This window comes from Plodia interpunctella, chromosome 1 (assembly GCF_027563975.2).
Source record: "Plodia interpunctella isolate USDA-ARS_2022_Savannah chromosome 1, ilPloInte3.2, whole genome shotgun sequence".
In the NCBI taxonomy this organism is placed as follows: Eukaryota; Metazoa; Arthropoda; class Insecta; order Lepidoptera; family Pyralidae; genus Plodia; species Plodia interpunctella.
The window spans coordinates 6,924,053-6,938,716 of NC_071294.1; the positions used below are offsets into that span (position 1 = coordinate 6,924,053).

General features: G+C 34.2%; 3 protein-coding genes across 3 annotated transcripts; 1 reads left to right on the plus strand and 2 right to left on the minus strand.

Annotated features, from left to right (window-relative positions):
- Positions 1-36: 36 nt before the first annotated feature.
- Positions 37-4,988, minus strand: Rpn7 (Regulatory particle non-ATPase 7). The gene is made up of 6 exons (XM_053752143.2): positions 4,573-4,988; positions 3,586-3,760; positions 2,662-2,821; positions 2,060-2,244; positions 1,388-1,563; positions 37-723 (listed from the first exon to the last, which is right to left on the minus strand). The coding sequence occupies exons 1-6, from the start codon at positions 4,848-4,850 to the stop codon at positions 549-551; spliced, it is 1,149 nt and encodes a 382-aa protein (XP_053608118.1). The 5' UTR covers positions 4,851-4,988; the 3' UTR covers positions 37-548.
- An 869-nt stretch (positions 4,989-5,857) lies between these two features.
- On the plus strand, positions 5,858-8,786 carry Nbr (Nibbler). The gene has a single exon (XM_053752119.1). The coding sequence runs from the start codon at positions 6,105-6,107 to the stop codon at positions 8,628-8,630; it is 2,526 nt and encodes an 841-aa protein (XP_053608094.1). The 5' UTR covers positions 5,858-6,104; the 3' UTR covers positions 8,631-8,786.
- Positions 8,787-8,839: 53 nt separating this feature from the next.
- Positions 8,840-14,381, minus strand: RabGGTa (Rab geranylgeranyltransferase subunit alpha). Its single transcript, XM_053752128.1, has 10 exons — positions 14,141-14,381; positions 13,940-14,050; positions 13,662-13,777; positions 13,196-13,395; positions 12,632-12,793; positions 12,124-12,237; positions 11,448-11,674; positions 10,544-10,727; positions 10,021-10,346; positions 8,840-9,357 (listed from the first exon to the last, which is right to left on the minus strand). Exons 1-10 carry the CDS (start codon positions 14,141-14,143, stop codon positions 9,211-9,213), a joined length of 1,590 nt encoding a protein of 529 aa, XP_053608103.1. The 5' UTR covers positions 14,144-14,381; the 3' UTR covers positions 8,840-9,210.
- Between the last annotated feature and the right edge of the window lie 283 nt (positions 14,382-14,664).

Below are 14,664 nucleotides of genomic sequence, written 5' to 3' on the forward strand. Positions count from 1 at the left end.
TAACGAATTATATCTAAAGTAAGAAATAATAACACGTTATTACTTCATTAACTTTATTACTATAAGTTTATAAAATATTTGTATTGCAATATAAGCAGTTACAACCTGAAATGCCTACTTGCAGTTATCATTCACAAAATATTTTCTTATTTATAGATTAGTAAATATATAAAAACTTGCGACGCTGACTGTTTTGGACATCCTTACCAATCGGCAATCAATTTTCTATTTGATATCAACAATGAAATAATACGGTAGGTACTTAAAAGCAGCAATACACGCATCATACAGATTAATTACTAAATTGTTAAGTGACAATTTTAGAATGCATTTGTGACGTTCCACGGGTACAGGTACCTAATAGACGGTTTTATTTTTGATTTGGGTAGTGTCTGAGTAATTATATCATTATAGAAATATATATATAATGACAGCGGGCCGCAGCGGTTGAAACACTCTGAGAACCCACCCATGAAACGTCAAATATGAGCTAAATTACGGAACGAACTACGAAAATACAAGATCGCGTTACCAGAACAACATAAAGGCTAGAAGTTGATGACGCTGGCGAGCTTCTTGACGCGGTTGAGAAGGAGGTCGCCCTCGCGTATGGTGGCCTGGTACAGCTGCGAGCGGTCGGCGTCGGCGCCGCGGCCCGCGCCCGTCACCACGCAGCCCGCCACCGCGTCGATGCGGCACTGCAGTCGGCCCGCCGCCGTGAAGCTGCAACAACATCGTTTCTTACTTACTAGCGGCCCGGCCCGGCATCGATCGGGTAAAAACTTATACACGTAAACTTTCCCATTAACAAAACTCGCATAAGAATCCGTTGCATAGTTTTAAAGATAGATACTACTAACTGCGCCCCGGGGATTCGCTCCCGTGGGAATTTCGAGATAAAACGTACCCTATGTATTATTCCAGGTTATATTCTACCCGTGTACCAAATTTTATAACAATCCGTCCAGTAGATTTTATGTGAACATACACAAATACATCCTCACAAACTTTTGCATTTATGATAGTATAAGTAGTAGGAGCAGACCGGCTCGGCTTCGCTTGGGTAAAAAGTTTTTTTTTTTCTATTTCTATCTAGGTAAGGTAAGATACGTGTGAGGTATGAAGTTGTGAAGTGAAGAAAACGGATTTTGACGAACTACATTTTTTGCCATTGCAATACCAAATATAATCGTCAAGGTTCGTTGATAAACACCCAGTGTTGTCAGCCAACAGGAGACAGCGCCCTCATTTTCTTTCTTCACTTTCTGGACAGTCTGTATGTATAGTAATGTTGTACATATAAGCGCATAAAATTACCACACGATCTTGCCGCGCACGTGCTGGATACGCATCCGGCGTACACGGACCTTGAATGAGGACTACTCACTTGGAGATTTCCTCTTCAATGAACTCGCGGGTGACGCCGAACGTGTCGGCGATGTTGTCGAGGCTGAGCGAGCGGTAGGCGCGCAGCAGCTGCACGTACGCCTTGATGCGCGCCTCGCGCACGTAGTGCTGGTAGTGCGGCCGGAACACCGGGTCCACGCAGATTTGGGTCTCCACCTGGAATACGTTAATTTAAAAAAAAACTTATTTTAACTACGACCAACCGAGGACTTTTAGTGGATGTGTTATGTTAGAGTTTGTATGAAAATCAAATCTGTTCCGCTTCACACGGACGAAGTAAAAGCTAGTAAAAACACTTAATAAATGAAAATACAGAAAACTCACGTGTGATTATCGTAGTATCGAGAGCGTGACTATAGTTTCGATATTTTAGAAGACCATTCACAAGACGAGTCCGTGTCCGCATGTTGACCCTAAAATGGGACCACTTCATTTCCTCCTTTGGATGTCGTACGAGGCAACTAAGGGACACATAGTCTTAATTGCTGACAGACAATAATAGGGTTGTACCCCATAAGGGTTGACCTCATGTAGATGGCCAGTTGTAAAGTCACAGCCAAATCTTTTAAATTTCACATGCAAGTGTCAGGTATTTTAATTTTTTATGCTTATTTCTCATGCTAGTTTATAAAGTTGTAAAAGAACACCTTACCCACGCAAGACTCTTCATGAAGTCAGCATATCTGCATTCATGAAGGGACTCCACCAACTCTCTTAGCTCTGGGAAACGCGAACGTAAAGCCTGCACAGCGGCCCCCTGGCGCCGTAGGGCTGCCTGCAACGCGTGACGTTCTAATGCCAACGCACAGGCCAGCACGCAATACTGGATGATTGTACCTGGAATATTTTAAAATTCCTAGTGTAATGAGTATTAGATTAAACAGTGAATTCACTGTTTAATCTAGATGTTAAGTTCAAATAAATAATGAAATTTGGAGCTAGAAAATTGTTTAAATAAATTCAAACATTATTTTGCAGCTGACTGACAGACAATGCATAGCCAAAACTACAAGGAATAGATAATTGTTGCGAATATGATAAATTAATTACTTAGATTTTCTGAAATTCCCGAGTCGGGAAAAAACACAATTTTTACGCGCATACAATTCGCGAGCAAATGCAAATCTAATGTAGCTATCTCTTCTCAAATAATTAGATTTTTTATGAAAATTTTTATTTTCATAAAAAACTATACTCCATTAAAATACTTGATAAAACTATACTTCATTAATAAAATTTAAAATATTCACTCACCAAAATCAACTAACTCGTAGGATTCAAAAGTGGAAACACAATCAATGAATAGATCGGCAGCCTTGCTGTAATCACGAATGGCCAGGCAGTAAATGGCTTCATACGCCTTCAGTTTGTTCCTGGAGCGCCAGTCACCACCTTTGTCGACCAACTCATGAGCCTGAAAATTACAAAGTCCATTTTTATCTCTATTTACACCTCATTTGTATTAAATAACACCAATATAATCATTTTCATCATACCATTATATTATACAGTTTATAGCAGGGTGTGATTCCACCCTAGAATAGGACTACTCCATATCCTGCTGTAGATGTCGTACAAGGCGACTAAAGGACAGAGTTTTAGCTGCTGATAGGCAACAATAAAATGGCCAATGGTAGGGAGCGGCCGGTTTACAGTGAAAAAGATTACAGTAGGCTTCGTGGCCACAGAGCCTTTAATGTAACGGGGACATGTGAGGGCGAGAAATTCTATTCAGGTTATAAAACACCAGTGTCTATGATTGCCGCAATAAAAAAATTGGAATATAAAAAGACTACAGTTCAGGCAAGTCATAGATAATTGAGATCTCAAAAACTGGTAAAATGCTCTCCTCGAAAGATCAATGAGAGCATTTTACCAACCAAATGTAAACAAAATCCATTCAGTAGATTTTGTGTGATTGAGTACCAAACATATATCTACCAAGAGTTTCAATGTATGATTAGCATTTCTTACGATTATAGCTCATCCTACTATTATAAATGCGAAAGTTTGTGAGGATATGTGTGTGCATGTATACTCTTGTTACTCTTTCACACAAAATGTACTGAACGGATTGTTAGAAAATTTGGTACCCAAAATTGCCATGAGTGCGAAGCTCTGGGGTCCAGCTAGTTTCTTATTAACATATTAAAAACTATATTCTCAATTTTGTCTTACCTTATTAATAGTTGTTCCCATTTCCTTAACATTACAACCATGGAAGTAAGCAATTCTAAACAAAGCAAAGATAGCATCTAATCTTCTATTTGTAGTTAAAGTTGAATCTTCATACTTTGAGGTAGCAAGTGCTGTGGCACCTTCTTTGTCACCAATAGAGCATAGGTAGTCCAATCTGTAAACAAAAATTATAAAATACTAAAATTTTGATACAACTTGATTTTTTATCTACCATATAGGCAAAAATGCATGCGGCCCACTTGATGGCCAGTGGTTACCACAGCCTATCAATGCCTGCAACATCAAGGGTTTCACACATCCATTGCCTACTTTGTGGCTTAGGATCTTTTGACACAGTACTCTATAATTACACTAACTAAAATTACCCATAAAATATACTGCTTTAACTTTTTTATGAACCCCCTTTTTAGAAACCCTTTTATTTCTAACCCTTTTTATGCCACATAAAGTGCTTAATGAAAAACATACATTACATGACACCTGCCCAATCAAAAAGTGCACACATGTGCTGCAATTTTCTTTTATTTTCTATGATGATGTGCCTCCAAATGTTAAAGTAGGCATAAACTTTTTTAGGAATAAGAGGTAATTACTAATTTTGTGTAGTATTAAGAGTTCATCTTGAAAAGCTTCTTTTATTTGAGTTCAATACATTTATTAGTAAAAAGTACAAAAAATATATTTATTACATACAATACCAAACCGGATTTACTAACTGAAGTATGATTGGGTATGATTTTATTATAAAACAATAATTACTTTTAACTGTACAATGTCAGATGTTGAATTAGATGTGCAGTCAAAAGTATATCAAGTTACACTGCATGGACCTCTATGTGATGGTAATAGCAGTGAATTGGCTATGAATTTAGGTAGGTTGATGTGTTCACTGTAGCTACAACCTAATAAAGGATTTACACAATAGGCAATTAAATAAACAATTATAGAGTCCACCCCAGAACTTACCTATCCTGCCAGACTGGAGTTTCAGAATCGTCTTCTTTAAACTTAGCTAACCTTTCTTCATTCTGTTTTGCCATCTCATCATGCAACTTTTTGTCAAAATGCCAGCCAAGATCTGTACAGACTTCTTTATAATAAGGAGCCATATTTCCTGCTTTTATACCCTGAAGAAGCTGTTCTTTTAATTGAACATTATCTTTGAATTCAGGCAAGGAGAGTTTGAATTTGATCCCAGCTAACGCCATATATTCAGGAGTTTTACCTTCTGCCGAAAGCTCCATTTTGCTTGTTTGGTTATGTGTTTCAAAGATTTTATGATCAGCTCTTGATGTGCAAATCAAATTAAAATCTGGATAGAATGACCTGAAGAACTTATTTTGACCACAAACTAGGTAGGTATATAGACAAAATTTTGACTTTGACAGTATCTTCAAAATGCCGTTGTCATTGCCCACAAACAAAAACCTACACACTTTGCTATAGGGCATACTACGCAAAGCTCAGCGCAGATGGCGCTACGGGTACAACTAAGGTACACAAATATTGCCAATGGAGGCAAAAAGCGCCAATTTTCAATATTGTTGCAGATTTACGACCCAAAATACCTTTAAACTCGCACCACGATTGCGTAGAAACGCAATCGTGGTGCGAGTTTAAAGGAAAAAAGAAGGATTTAGTGGATTATGGAATAGGCTTTAAGAGTGTTAAAATTTTAAAATACAAGACGAATTTGCTAAATGATTCAAGTCCAATGTAAAACACAATACCTTGATTATAATTATTGAACACTATTGATATCCCATTGCACTAATATGTGGGATTGGGATATGAGTATTCAATAAAATACCGCCCCGCCCCCCCCCCTATATTACCCCTTCCACCCAAAAACTATTCAAATTAAAAATAGAAACACAAAAAACCATCTATACGGTTAACTTGACACATATTTGATTTTTAGCTTCACGTTTAGCGCCTTGAAAATAATAAACCATGTTAAGTTATGTTCTACATTATTTGGTCAACCTCCTGATCCGTAAAGAACTGTGATGATAAACTTGAAACGCCATCAATGAATGATGGCGTAGTGATACGATTAAAATACTACTAATTTAAATTGCTATTATCCACCTAGCTTCCTATTCGCTATTGAATTTAATCGTATGAAATGTCAAAAATTGCTTGATACCAATGTCATGTACTAAGATTGTAGACCCTGACCGTAGCGTAGCGGGGCCCTTCTCTTGACTTGATCGCTCGCTCGAATACATATACGTAGGTAGGTACCTACCTAGGTACTAGGTATACACGTACCTACCTAGGTATATCGATATCGATAATGATGTTGTACGTACGTTTGACGTTTGTTTGTACGTTGACGTGAATTCATATATTCATGAAATTAATACTGTTTTGTTTGATATTCTTTTCGTATTATACAGATTTTTGTAAGCTAGCGGAAATATTTTTATCAGATTACCTTTAAATAGATACATATATATTATCAGTTCAGTGTAACGTTCAAATCACAAATTATAATGGATTTAAATCAGCTTGTCAGCAAGAATCAGTCTATTAAAATAGTACCCTCAGTGGAAGAATCTCTGCGTAATAATGGCCTGGATGTTGACTTAGATAAGAATGTAAGACTTTGGTATGAACAATTGAGGGTAACTTGGAAAACATGGAAGAAAAGCCCGACAGTGGAAAGTCGAATTGAGACGTTTTTTCAGTCAATTCCTGACCCCTATCGAGTTGCTCTTGTTTTTGTTATTAAGTGTGAGGACTCAAAGGATTGTAAGCCAAAATCATTGCCTTATTGTATTATAGAAACACTGCAAAAATGGGCACTACAAACAGGGGCACTGCCTGAAAATTCATTAAAATTACCAGCATTCCACATAGCAGTGCAACAAAGAAACCAACAGTTTTTAAATTTAATGGTCAAAGCATACAATATTGTCAGTATTAAAGATGTGATCTTACCCATTGTGAAAGATATGATATGCAATGATAACTGCAAGCAGGCATCTCAGATTGTAATTGCGATGGAGCTGTATGATGATGTACCAGTGGAAGACCTATTATTTCCATTAATTTTACAGGATAAAGCAAATATGATTGATGAATATTTATGTGAATGTCCAAGCCAAGTTGAACCTTTATTACTATATTTAGATAACTTGTTGAACAAAAAGATAAGTATTCGTGAATATGTACAAAAGTATATTGATGATCATAAGATTTGTCATGTCAAATATGACAAGATACACCATAAACCTCTTGGTAAGCTAGTGGCACGCTTGTGTAACAAATTCAATATTCCAATAGAGAGATGTAAAAATCTTAGCAAGAATCGAATTACTGGTGGACTGAGATACCTAATTCACCAGCGATATGATGGCAATAATGTAAACCCTGTAGTATGGGATGACCTAGTAAAGGACTCGCTAAGACAGAATGCAGGGTCTGGGCCAGAATTTATTGACATGTTAGTTGACTATGACAGAAATGAAGCACTTAAGTGGGCAACATATCTAAATCTTGCAAACAATGATTTACCCTTAGCGTTACAAGAAATGTCACTAAAAAATACTACTGAAGAAACAGAAGAAAACTGGGATGCGATAACTCATGACACACAAGAATATTACAAATCATCTTTGATTTCTGATCAAATAATTATGATAGACACAGGTGAAAAATTCTATGATATGATATCAACACTGAAGAAATGCAATGTAGTGAGTATTGACTGTGAATGGAAACCATCCTTTGGAGCAACGCAATCCCAAGTTGCCTTGGTTCAAGTTGCTATTAGTGATTGTGTTTATTTAATTGACACATTATTATTTAATACACAGCAGTATACCACTTTTTGGCACACATTTTACAAATCCATTTTGGATAATGGTGAAATAATTAAACTGGGTTTTGGCTTAGAGCAAGATTTAAAAGAAATGAAGACTACAATAATTGGATTGGGAAATATAAAACTAAAAGGTGAAGGGCTGCTAGATTTATTCACATTGTGGAAAAGCTTATTGAATAATAGGCTAATTTTACCATACAGTGAAGTTGGTGGCAACAGCCTCAGTTGCTTGGTGCAAGCATGTTTTGGTTTGCCTCTTGAAAAATCTGAACAATGCTCGAATTGGGAAATCAGGCCACTAAGAGACACACAGGTTCAATATGCAGCTTTGGATGCTCATGTCCTGATAAAGGTTTATGAATTTTTTCAAACAGTCTGCTTAGAACAAGGAATTAACTTTGAAGAAATCTGTAATGATGTAATGGTAGAAAATAAAAAGAAGTCAAGTAAGAAAACAAAAACAGCAGAAAGACTTCTATCTACACTCAGTCCTCAATCTAAATCAGCTTATGATATTAAATTAATGGTAGAAAATCATTTGTCAACTTTAATTCCATATTTGAGATATTGTGGCATAGACACAACAATGATATTGCCACATTTGTTGTGGTGTGACACGATCAATTTAGCTATATCTGAAGACCGTTTCTTATTACTTGCTAAGCTGAAATGCACTCCAACTGTTAATTTCCCCCAGAGTTCAATATTAGATATAGGTATTGGTAGCATTAAGGAACAATTACAAAAAGTTTTTAAACATTTTAATATAAGCATAAAACAAGATGACCTATTAGCTTTCTGTTTAAAATGTAATAACAAGGATTTGAAAGAAATGGCCGCCAAAGGTATTTATGAATTCTGTGAAGATCAAATGATTGTAAATAATCAAATTAGCTCCAGATATGTACCTGATGAAGAGGATGAAGGCGATAATTATGACAATTTTCTAAGTGACTCTGATGGTGATGATGAAATAATCAACATGCAGCCTACACCTAATTTGTACCAAGGCAGATCTTTCAAAACAAATAAAGGTGCACCAATAGAAATCAATGACTTGTACAGATTATCTCTATCACAAAAAACTGTTTACCTGTGTGAAACTTGTGGTAAATTGTATTGGGAAGGAGATGAATTTTTGCAACCCATCAGAGACTTGGTATTAAAATTGACAAATCTTACCATCTGGTAGATATTTCAGTATGAGGTACAAATAAGAATGCGATTGTTTACAAACTCATATATTCATGAGGTAGCAAATGCAACATAATTCATACCTAAAGTCAAAACAATATCTTGTAAATAGAACTTAAAATTGTTTATTTTAAATAGAAGAAATGTGTTCAAATTTTTGTAAAATTATTATAAAAACATTCTTACTCCCACTCTTGTTTAAAAAGATTTTTTTTTTTCAAATTATTTAATTACTCTGTTACGATTACTCATGGTGGTCTGTGGATTACTGCGAACAAATAGTCCCATAGAAAGTTTGAGTAACTCTGGTTGGTGTAGTTAGGGACAAATAACAATATAAATTTAAAAAAGCGATATTTGGTACGATAATATCTGCCTGTAATTACATGTTGTAATCATGGTTTTAAATAATTTATATGTTTATTAACATAATACAAAAATAAATTATATTGAGAATAATATAAAATTGGCAGATATCGATATTATTTTACATAAATTAGTATAGTTATACAAAAATAACTTAAACTCGGCCACTGAATGAATATGTTATATTATTTCATAATAGAAAGCATAATATCCTAAAATTTAATTTTATAGTTACACTTTTCCTTTAACTTCCTGACTTCCTCTTCCTGTAAATGGTTTCCTTGTACGTTTAATACATCTAAATCCAATAATGGAAAGTCTTGCAAAGTTGTCAGTTTATTGTTCTCCAGATTCAAATTCTATAAAAAATTAAAAATAGAACATGTTATTTAATTTTAAATGATGTAGGTATAAAAGTATATCTAAATACACAAAAATATGAACGAAAAAAGAAAAACCAGCCATGTATTGTTCTTAAAAAGTTCAACCTTGTGTCTCCTCTGTCAATATGAAATATTGTAAAGTAAGATAAAGATGAATAGATTGCAAATTTTGTGAATAATAGGAAAAATGTTTTATGTAAATAAATATAGATTTATTTACATAAAACATTTTTCCTGGAAGTGGAATAGTCCACTTTCAACTAAAAATATAATTGGGACTTCACCACAATACTGGCTGCGATGACAGTGACTGCAAAGCTGTTGATATATTGGCTATAATGAATAAAATAGATTTATGCTAAGTCCCATAAAATATATTTGTAATTGAAAGGAATGTATTACAAGCACGACATTTTAAGAAATACAAACACTTAGATTTTACTTGTGTTTGAATAAGATAGCAGTTATCAAATTATAAAATATATTAATTTAGGCGGAATATACACCAGTAAGTTACTATGTAAGTTTTATGTAAAGACTTATTAAATGGTTGCTCACAGAAGCAAAGGTCACGTAATAAGTTACTAGTGTAAAGACTGCCTATATACATAATGTACCTATATGATAAAGTTATTTTACCTTACAATGTTGTAGCATAACTAAGGAGTGTAGCATGTTACTTGTTAAGTTCTGGTTGGAGAAGTCAACAGTTTCGCAAAAATTGTAATACTGCAAATGCGGCAAGTATGTTATTTTTTCATTAAACCTTATTACAAGACTATCTCTATCATTTTGATAATCATCCGCTATCTGTTCCTCTATGCTCCATTTTGTTTTCAAATCACTATAATAGCCTGCACGCATTACATCAATTTTTTTAAGTGTTTCTAGTTTCTCTAGAACTTCTTTGTAATGTTGCTTTGCATCTAAACAATGAAGAAGGAAAGTCGTAGTCAGCATAGTCCCTGTAATAGTAATATAATATTATTATATCCATTAAAATTAACAGTCTATTTTGATGTGACATGAAACTTAAAAAGTCACTTTAATATTTCGTGTAACTCATGGTGATGATACGGTATGCCGGTGGGACTCCTTAGAGTAGTCTGGACCACGTTTTTAATTAATAAATCAAAATTGTTTCACGTTAAAAAATGCTTACATTTACTATCTGGCTCCAACGCTAATAACTGACGACAAGAGTCCAATTGCTTATTCAGTTCTTCAATAACGGGTTCAGAATATTTTAGCTGGAAATCAATCTTATTTTTCCCAATGTATGAGCACTGCTTGTATTTATTACAATATATAGTCTCTTTTTCATTGCTCTCCGTCAAGTATAAAATCTGAAAAAATATGACGAAATAACATGATATGTAATTATGAATATGGGTGAAAAAGATCGACGCTCAAGGTCGTCGGACGCCCCAGATTCCGATAGAGCTATGCTGTGAAGGCTGATCTGCGTGAATTTATGGAGCTGTCAACTGGCGAACCATACAGATTTAGGTATAAAGAAAATAAATAAAAGATTAAACTCGCACCGACGAAATTTCTTGACTTACCTTCAGAAGCAATTCCTGAGTCACCCACTTATTTACTCCTCTGACTCAACGACAAACTTTCGTCGTTGGGAGTTTATTCATGAAATCTTATATCTTCGCTTCTACTTGCTAAATTATATAGAACTAGCTGCGTCCCGGGGCTTTGCTCCACGGGAGCAAATTCCAGGTTATTTTCTACCCGTGTACCAAATTTCATAACAATCGGTCCAGTAGGTCCAGTATAAAAATAAGCAATTTTAAATTATACTTATAGTATTTCTTAAAAATTTGAAAACTACTAGCATATATTTCTTCAAGTATTATTTGAGTGATGTCTGATTGAAATTCACTATACATAGATACAGAGGTATAATGTCGAGACCTCTAACCTGCAGACAGACCCAAGTATATAACTGGATTGAGGAAGAAGAATTTCCAGTCTAGCCCTTTTCCATAAATAATATTTTACACATGTACTGTAATGTAATAATGCATATCTTACAAAAAAAAAAAAAATATTACCTTAACATCCAAATTATCTACAACAGTTTCATTATGTTTAAATAACCACAGCAAGTCATATTCGTTTCCTGAACATGAAATCCATTCACCTGGTACTAATACATCATTTATTACTAGGCTAATATTCTGTGCAATAAAATTTTTTGAAACATGTTTGTTGAAAGCAACAGTGGTTTTTATAGGTGTTACAGTACACACAACAGGTTCAACAGTCGTTTTTACTGCACCTGAAAAACATAATTTATATTTAAAATCCACACTACAAAATTTATAATTTATAAAAGTCTTTCTGTTACATTTTCATGGCTAAACCGCTGGGCCGATTATGATGAAATTAGATTAAATAAATATAATCATATTTATTCTTAATTTCATCATAATCGACCTAACTAGCCGCCCGTCCCGGCTTCGCTAGGGTAAAACATAATAAATTATACACCTAAACTTCCTCAGAAATCACATTTATGGGTAAAAACTGCATGAAAATTCGTGCAGCAGTTTTAGAGTTCGTGGCAGAAGTCGCTGAGTCATCATTACATATTATTTTTGTTTTATAATATGTAATGATGACTCGGAATAAAGCATAGACTATGGTAAGCGAAGCTGCGGCTACAGATCGTTCGATAATATACGTAAATTATAAATTAATTAGATAAGCACAATGTAATAAATATACCTAAAAGCCATCTCTGATAAAACCATGCACTGGTGTCATCAGGATCTGTAAATGCTGCACTTTCCACCATCTTCAGTTCATGTTTGTGATGCTGATCATCTATAGGTCTCCCTCCTGTAAAATGCCAATACAAAATAGTAAAATACATATGTAGTAATAAAAATTAAATACTCACTCAGAGATTACATAATATGTTAGTAAATAAGTCTATGTGTAGTATAAGTGTTGGTAAATAAGTTGGATAATAAATGAAACAATTCTCGTTTATATTAATAATAATTCCCAGTATCTTAGGAAAGGAATTATTAAATTCCTTTCCCAAGATAGTGAGAATTATCTATTTCTGCTAAAATAGGTTAAACTAAAGTAAATTCCAACTAATTTCTATTAACAGGTATTATACATATTGTTTCAGAGATCAATCTGAAACTATACCATATATTATACAATAACAATTCCAAAATTTTGTGAATCTATAAGGCCATAAGCATTCATATAGGAAATTTACCTTCTAAATCAGGATAAAGGGCAACCAACATTTTGCTCCTGTAATGCCAAGCTGAATAGTTTGAGAAGTTATCAAACAACTTTTCAGTTGTAAAAACAAACTCTTCATTCAATGATGGTTTACATTTGCTAATTACAAATCTCCTATAGTCCCATGTGTGAACTGAAAACAAATATTAACCATGATCACCTTCCATAAAGCTTTTTTATCATGGAAACTACACATACATGTCTTTGCCATCAACCATAGAACTATGAAGAGAAGAGATATCAATTATCTCTTTCTGTAGTCTTTACTGTAAATTCAAGACAGTTTACAACATACACCTAAAGATGTGATGAAGGGTCTATATGCCTTCTGAGACATAGATTATTAAAAATTAAATTCACTCTATTAAATTTCGGATGATATACATCAAAAATACTAACTAAAACTAAGACTATGGCTTACTTCCAAAGAGCAGGTGAAGAAGAAGCAGGGCAACCAACTTAACCGCAGCCTTTTCAAAGCAGGATTAATATTGTTGTTATAATATTATAAATAAAAAATTAGGAAATTACTCACAATTCCTCTCATCCAATTTTAAATAAGTGTTACACAATGTTACTTCCTTTTTCCAATCAGGATCAGGACGAATGGCCAAAACCCACTCCCTTTGGTGCCAAGCACAGTATGATTTGGGGTTAATTTTAAGACAATGTTCAGTTAAATACAACTCATCGTCATAAAGTTTTGAGATATCTTCATCTGATTCCACATTTTTCCTGTAAAAAATATTTTTTGGAAAAAATGTCAGGAAACACAAAAACACGTAGGTACCAGAAAAACATTAAAGAAAAACATATTAACTAGATATATTTATCTAGTTAATATGTTTTTCTTGATGATGATATAGCTATTGCACCATATCACAGAGGCTTATAAGTAATACACTTACATTGCTTATACAGAATGCTCATGCTTATATTGCTTGAAGCCCACAATATAAACTTAGGAAACAAAAAATTAAAAGTGATATAACATTACCAACCTGAAAACAATTAAAATTTCTCTTCTTATGTTCCATAATGTATAGATGTCTGGATTTGATGATAAGACTTTCCCTGTAATTTCCAACAACTCTTTGTCCAACTCGCCTTGATTCCTCTGTTGACAATAATATATAACTTCGTATAAACATTGACAGTATAATTATATTATACAACAAATAAAATAGTAAGTATAGGTAGTATATACAACTGTCTAGGTGTATAAGTATGAATTTACAACTGTATAAGTTGTTTAGATAGTTGTGATAACATTACTTGCCTTAGTCTGTATGCTATGCATAGCATGTTTAAATATTTTAAGCTTCTCATGCCTTTCTTTTTCTTTCCTTGCTTTTTCTTCTTCAGACGTTCTGACCTTCACTCGACCGTGCTGAAATTTTAATTAATAAAGGAAGTAAAAAAAATATAAGTACCTAATTTTGTTGTGCAAAACAACAAGAAGTTTAATAATCTTACACACCATTTTTATGTTGCTTGTTTAGACAGAAAAAGCACAGGAAACTGGAAGGCAAATTATTTTATCGTAGGCACGAGTTCCGGTAGGTATTACATTTAATGAAATAAATATGAATTTATTGGATGATTAATCCACACCATGGAGACAGAGTAGACTTATGATTATAATTAAAATTAAATCGAATCGATGAATCTGAGATTTGATTTAATGGAAGAAACTGGCTTCTTTCCGTTCCCGGACTGACAGTGACAGTTTACTTTTCGTTACTTACTATTGTAATGCCGACGTTACAGACAGACAACCTCCAGAGATACTGTTCTGTGCAGCAGTCGGATACCTACGTATGTTGTAGGGAGTTCCTACCTACTAATTCCATGGTGCAGACCACGGAATAATAAACTTAACATGGAAGGGACGTGTAAGTGGTTGCTAACGCTTTAAGACGTCTGTATCCGGCGTGTCCGATTACAAAAAACACACAAAATGACTCGATGTTCTAGAAACTGACTGACTAGTGACTGTTCTAG